Source organism: Brassica oleracea, chromosome C2 (assembly GCF_000695525.1).
Source record: "Brassica oleracea var. oleracea cultivar TO1000 chromosome C2, BOL, whole genome shotgun sequence".
Taxonomy (NCBI): domain Eukaryota; kingdom Viridiplantae; phylum Streptophyta; class Magnoliopsida; order Brassicales; family Brassicaceae; genus Brassica; species Brassica oleracea.
The window spans coordinates 37,529,722-37,536,346 of record NC_027749.1 but is presented as its reverse complement, the minus strand read 5'-3'; the positions used below and the strand labels follow the sequence as shown (position 1 = coordinate 37,536,346).

Below are 6,625 nucleotides of genomic sequence, written 5' to 3'. Positions count from 1 at the left end.
GGTATAAATGATACAAATAAATTTTACCGAATCGCAGAGTGATCGTGCTGATAACGTGTTATAAAAGGAACTGGAATTTTATTGTATCGCGGGAATTTAAATAAGAGCAAAATTTTATACCCGTAGGAGAAGATAATACTGATAACAAGAGAGGATGTGTTATTAGAAGGAGAAGGAATGGTGTGTTTACAATGATCGAAACGATCGTTTATATAGAAGAGAAATTCACTGTGCAAATAGTGAAGCGGACCCCACATCTTTTTATATTTTCAACGAAAACGGTAGCTGCTTTTTCTGACTTTCATAACAAGTACTATATTTTCATTCTAGTTTACTTAGTTTTAATTTTTATTTTCATTTCTACCGGTATATCACAAAATTGTTCTTTAACGATCTTTTTCAACAACCACCTACCATCATAATAACAACCAACATCACCATAGTCATCCAACAAACAATTACCATCACGATCATAGTAATTTTTGATATGAAATACTATTTTCTCCTCCATATATATATATTCATTACCGCCACTTCTTCCATGACAATCACCACCATAGTCACCACCACCACAGCTACCCCAACCACCACTGTCAAATCCCTAATTTGTGCATTTCACCACCACATCTTCCATAATTACCACCAACTACCACCACTAACCATCGCCATTGCATCTTTCGCGTCTACCAACGACCATTTATCTGTAACTATAACGGGGTTTTTTAAAAAATTACTAAAAATTTGAAATCAAACACAAAAATAAGATATGTTTTTTTTGATACTTTGTTTTGTCCTATTCACGCTAGAAGTTCTAGTTATTCACGAAAATACTATTATTTTTTTTTTTAAATAAAGCTTTTACCTTACCATCATCATCTTCACCAAATATTTACAACTTTGCCATTGACATCAATACCTCAACCACTATGAACTACCACATAAACCACATATCTTACACTTTATCTCAAAATTCATCAAAAAAACTGAAGATTTTGATTAGTAAAGTTCATAAGCTCACGATTCTTGGTGATTAACGAGTAGATAGCTGTTGTGGTGAAGTCATCTCACGAGTTCAAAGAATGAAAAAATACACTGACGATTAGATTGGGTAGTGTAGGATCCTTCTACGTGTTCCTAGGCGCTACTAGATCCCGTCGGTTGTATGTTGGGTTTAAACCTCTTGAGGATGTAATCATGTATTCACATTTGCACGTACTAAGCCTATAAAAAAAGGTAGGATTCTTATGCGTCAAGGGTGTGTGTAAGATCGTTGAATACTACTGTGAAAATGTGGGTGTGTTTAATTTTCATTAAAATAAATTTTTTAAAAATATTATTAATTTTTGTGGGGTGAAGAATTATCCGAAAAGTAAATCGAGATTTCTGGATGATTGGGACCCAACAAGCGTTGATATGTGTCGGTTTGATTAGTATGGTTTCCCGAACCATCGGATGATCTCAGCGAGAGAGAGATAGGAATGTTTGGGTGCAAGTGTCTCCATTGGAACACTCTCACAGAATTTCCGTCATTGAAGCAACCCCAAACCTTCTCCCTCCCTGCTTCTCTTCCCCACTGGCCTTCAGGTAATTTCTCAATTGTGATCCCTTCTTTCTTTGAATCTTCTAATTCATGATTTCCCGTTTTACCTTCTTCAATTCCGATCTGGAAACAATTTCTGGATTTCACAACTTTAGTTTAGATATGATTTGATCCAGTCCACGAAGAATTATGAACAATTTTATTTTTTTTATAGAAACATTCCATTTTTTCTCGGTTTTTTATTTCCCCCGTCTTTGATTTTTGCTAGCTGAATGTACTTTATAATGCTTCAATTGATTAGGTCAAGGCTTTGCTTCAGGAAGAATCAATCTTGGAGACTTAGAAGTAGCCGAGATCACATCATTTGAATTGATATGGCGATACGTCTCTCCTCGAGACAAGAACAAGTCTGTCTCATTCTACAGACCCGACAACTTACCCGACAGTTTCCACTGTTTAGGACATTACTGTCAGCCTGATACCCACCTCTTGAGAGGTTTTGTTCTTGTAGCTAGAGACATCGTCAAGTCTGCACTTGCAAAGCCACTTGATTATACATTGGTCTGGAGCTCAAACGACTTATCAGAAGACGAACCTAAAACCGAGGGCTGCGGTTACTTCTGGTTACCGAAGCCTCCTCGAGGGTATAAACCGGTCGGATTCTTGGTTACAACGAGTCCCACGAAACCTGATTTGGATCAAGTTAGATGTGTTCGAGCTGATCAAACCGATAAATGTGAAGCACATAGAGTTATTATCACTGCATTATCGGATTCTTTAAGAGTTCCTTTGTTTATATGGAAAACGAGACCTTCAGACCGCGGAATGTGGGGAAAAGGAGTCTCTGCAGGTACATTCTTCTGTAGAACTCCGTTAATGATCTCCGCGAAGGAGATGGAAGAAGAAGAAGAAGATCATCTCTGTAACAACATCGCTTGTTTGAAAAACCTTGATCCAAGTTTACACGCAATGCCAAACTTAGACCAGATCCATGCTTTGGTTCAACACTATGGTCCGAGAGTCTTCTTTCACCCTGATGAAGTCTATTTACCTTCGTCAGTCTCTTGGTTCTTCAAGAACGGTGCCGTTTTGTGCAGCTCTGATAACCAAGAACCTGTTGATGAAAATGGCTCCAACTTGCCTCATGGTGGAGCCAATGATAAACAGTTCTGGATTGATTTGCCCAATAATTATGAACAGAGAAACAAGTTTCTGAAGCAGGGAAATCTAGAATCCGCCAAGCTCTACGTTCACGTTAAGCCAGCGTTTGGAGGAACGTTTACTGATCTTGTGTTTTGGATTTTCTGTCCTTTTAACGGTCCAGCGACTCTAAAGCTCGGCCTCGTGAACCTCTCATTGGCCAAAACCGGTCAACACGTTTGTGACTGGGAGCATTTCACTCTCCGGATCAGCAACTTCTCCGGCGAGCTTCACGCTGTTTACTTCTCTCAGCATAGCGGCGGGGAGTGGGTCGAAGCTCAAGATCTGGAGTTCGTGGACGGAAGCAATAAAGCTGTGGTTTACTCGTCCAAGCATGGTCACGCGAGCTTTGCTAGGTCCGGGATGTATTTACAGGGGTCAGATTTGCTTGGGATTGGGATAAGGAACGATACAGCAAGAAGCGATTTGTTTGTGGATTCGTGTTCCAAGTACGAGGTTGTTGCGGCAGAGTATCTCGGAGGGGCGGTGGTGGAGCCGCCGTGGCTTGGTTATATGAGAGAGTGGGGACCGAAGATTGTGTATGGATCGAGAACGGAGATTGAGAGGTTGAATGAGAGATTACCATGGAGGCTGAGGTGTTGGGTTGATGCAGTGTTGAAGAAGCTTCCGGTGGAGTTATCAGGCGAAGAAGGACCAACGGGACCCAAGGAGAAGAATAATTGGTTTGGTGATGAGAGATGGTGATTGTTTTCCCGTTGGAACAGAAACCTCTATTTTTGTAATGAGCTAATATGTGTGATATATAGTGTTTTACTTGCCACCAAAATCTGTTAATGGGTCCTTCCTTGTCAAGTGACCAAATAGTAAAATAAAATTTTATATGATACTAGGGTTGGTCCATCCTACGGGCAGACTATATTTTACTTGCGATCTAGATTATTATTTTTGTATGATTTTATGGTTTATATTTTAGGTTTGCATTTGTAAGTGATATATATGATAATGATTTTTGTCTGTTAGAAAATTTTACGTGAGGAGGGATTAAATATAATAAGATATATTTTGCTTGTTCAATAGTTGTTTATGAGTTGTGGCATTGATATGCTTTGAGGGCTTCAAATGGTTTTTATGTTGTTTTCCTTTACAAAAATTTGATCTCATATTCGGTGCATTGTGGTTTGTAATATTTCGGGTTCAGAATGATTGGGTTGTGGAAAACTATTTTGTGTATGTTATAAGAATAATTACTCTTTATGTTGAAATCTTAATCTTTCGACATGCTAATGGAGTGGAAGTGGTGATTATTTGAAGTTGCATTTTTTATTAAACTTAGAATGTTATATTGAATGCGAAGAAGGTAGTAAAGCAACGTTAATCAAATAAGAAAACATTGACACTCAAAATTATAAAGATCATATTAGTTCTATAACATTTCTTTCAATATAGAGACGCCACTTAAGGAACATTTGATCACATTTGATCTATCTCCAGCATTTGTCAGCTCGAGACATGTCGGTTTGCCGTTCATGACAATACATAAATTTCATGCATTCTTCATATTCTCATGTTCATAGAAAAATTATGGCATAGATATAGTTATCTTTACCATAATTGTTGTTTGCATATGTGAAGATATATTATTTCTTATTGCGGTGTTGTTTCAATGTCAAATTTGTTTGTTTGTTTTCCTAATATTAATTCTTGTATAGAATAAGTAAAGATTTTATTATTTAATCTCTCGTACACTGACTTTTACAGTCATCGATCTGAAATGAGTTGAACGGTTTTAGGATATTTTAAATTCTCTATGTTACAATTAAAAAAAGTAAAGAAAAACGCATTGGTTAAAATTTAATCGTATGTTTAAAGAGAATCATGGACAACGTCCGTCTTGGAATATGTGTGCAGAGCCAAAGTAAATTATTAAGTTCTTTGTGAACTTTTATATACTATCATCTCTGTATATTTTATAAAATAAAATTTCTCCAATTACCTCTTTAAATATTTAGCATGCACATTTGGCTACTTTACTATGAAGATTCCATTTCTGACATAAGTTTTTGTTTTAAAAAAAAAAATAATATAGTTTTTTTTTGTCACAAAAAAAAAACAATAATATAGTTATATCATCACAACTACATCATTCACAATTTACATTCGCATCCAGAATGCTCTTGATGACGTGGCACCCTCAGTTTATAATTAATATTTGATTATATTATAAAATTACTTACAAAAGATGAAAATTATTTAATTTCTACAAATTGTTTTTAATTTAACTTAATAGTACAAATACTATGATATTTATTTAACATATATTATACTTCCTTCTGTTTCGAAAATCCACATTATAGAAAAAAAAATTGTTTTATAAATATATATTTTTTTACATTTTCAATTCATTACTAAATGGTTAATTATAAATTTCAAAAAATATAAATGTTTTTCATTAAAATTTTATTGGCTAAAATTACGAAGAATAGTTAGTTTAGAAATTAATCTATCGATAATCAAAATTTCATATGTTTTCTTGATACTGGTAAAAGTTCTAAACCATATATATTTTTGAAATGGAAAGAGTATTAGATTAGATGGTTAGCTAACGTGGGTTATTAAATCTTTAAATATATTGGGATTTATGTTAGTTATCAATTTTTTTTTTTTGCTCGTGACTCGTCACCAACATGTTTTTCGTTTTTGATGTTCAATAATATGTGAAAGTAGGTGTTTTTTTCTTCACATATTTCAACCACACAAATGTGGATCTGTTTCATTTTTGTTATATTTTTTTTTCTATTGTATAGTTGCTTGTATAAAGGTTATGTTCACCTTACCAAATTAAAATATTTCTCTGGTGTATTTGATAAACATCGACAAAACCATAATTTCTCATAACAGCCTCTGTACCCAGTAAAACCTTTAAAACACATCCAAAGCCAGGTAAATAACCGAAACATGAAGCATTAACTTATTTTACAGTAAAGCTTAGAAGAGTCAGATCAAGACAGAAATTAAAGAGTTAACGAAAGTCCAAAACCATCAAAATCCAAAACGTCTACGAAATCAGCTGAAGAACAAATAACAGGCTAAAGTCATTGAGTATCACTGTAAATTTTGGAGGCAAAAACCTACACAGTGCAGGTTTGACGCCTTTTTGTTTTTCAATCTTCATCTGATCCCATCTTTTTTACTCTCTTTGATCCTTTCTTCTTATCTTCCTCTTCCTCACTATATTTGCTTTCATAATTCTCTTCATTCTCATTTTCTTCTTCCTCCTCCATGCCTTCTTCTGTAACCTCAGCCTCCAAATCACTGGTTCTTTTCAAAACCTCAACTTTAAGTAATGTCTTTTGATCACAACTGATCCAAGCATCTCTTACGCCAAACTCATAAGCAAGTCAAATTATTAGTATCTTCTGCAAGTTTTTAGCGTTTCCCCATTTCCAATCTTGATCGGCTTTTAACCTTCTCTAACTTCATTGTTCTTTGCCTCGACGCTTGCTCCTAAACTTTTCAATGTCTAACAAACATCGTTGAAGAAGAGTATAGCTTCAGCTCCATCCATGAAACTAACCTTTTGAAAGAGCCATACATTGTTTGAATCCGCAAGAAGAGCCCATAAGCCTTTCTCTTTGTGGTAAGGAGAGGGCGGAATAGCGCCTAAGAGTCAATTGAAAAGTTTTAGAGTGATCCAAGCTTGAACTATCACCTTCTGTTTTGCACGTGACTCCTACTTTCAAAGAAGGTATCATTTTTATACACCTTCTCGATGTCTACAACATTGCTCTCCGACAAACCAGCAACCCCCGGAGGAGTTGAAGACGTTCTTCCAAGTGAAGCTCTTGAAATTCTCGGAATGATCTAACCTGCAACGCAATCTTTTGAGCGATGAATTTACTGAGATAAGGGAGCCTACAATAAAAA

General features: G+C 35.5%; 1 protein-coding gene across 2 annotated transcripts; it reads left to right on the top strand.

Annotated features, from left to right (window-relative positions):
* The first annotated feature begins 1,387 nt into the window (after positions 1–1,387).
* LOC106327866 lies at positions 1,388–3,585 on the top strand. Of its 2 annotated transcripts, none has more exons than XM_013766160.1 (2): positions 1,388–1,584; positions 1,860–3,585. In XM_013766160.1, exons 1-2 carry the CDS (start codon positions 1,479–1,481, stop codon positions 3,443–3,445), a joined length of 1,692 nt encoding a protein of 563 aa, XP_013621614.1. In that variant the 5' UTR covers positions 1,388–1,478; the 3' UTR covers positions 3,446–3,585. The 2 variants fall into 2 exon arrangements, with proteins under 2 accessions (XP_013621614.1, XP_013621613.1); XM_013766159.1 differs by having other exon boundaries at positions 1,399–1,584; positions 1,842–3,585.
* The last annotated feature ends 3,040 nt before the right edge of the window (positions 3,586–6,625 follow it).

What these genes read in the sequence shown, in the direction of transcription:
- LOC106327866 (XM_013766159.1), top strand. Translation starts at nt 1,479, where the DNA reads ATGTTTGGGTGCAAGTGTCTCCATTGGAACACTCTCACAGAATTTCCG. An exon ending in TCTTCCCCACTGGCCTTCAG is followed by an intron (nt 1,585 to 1,841) that starts GTAATTTCTCAA and finishes TCAATTGATTAG; the next exon opens with GTCAAGGCTTTGCTTCAGGA.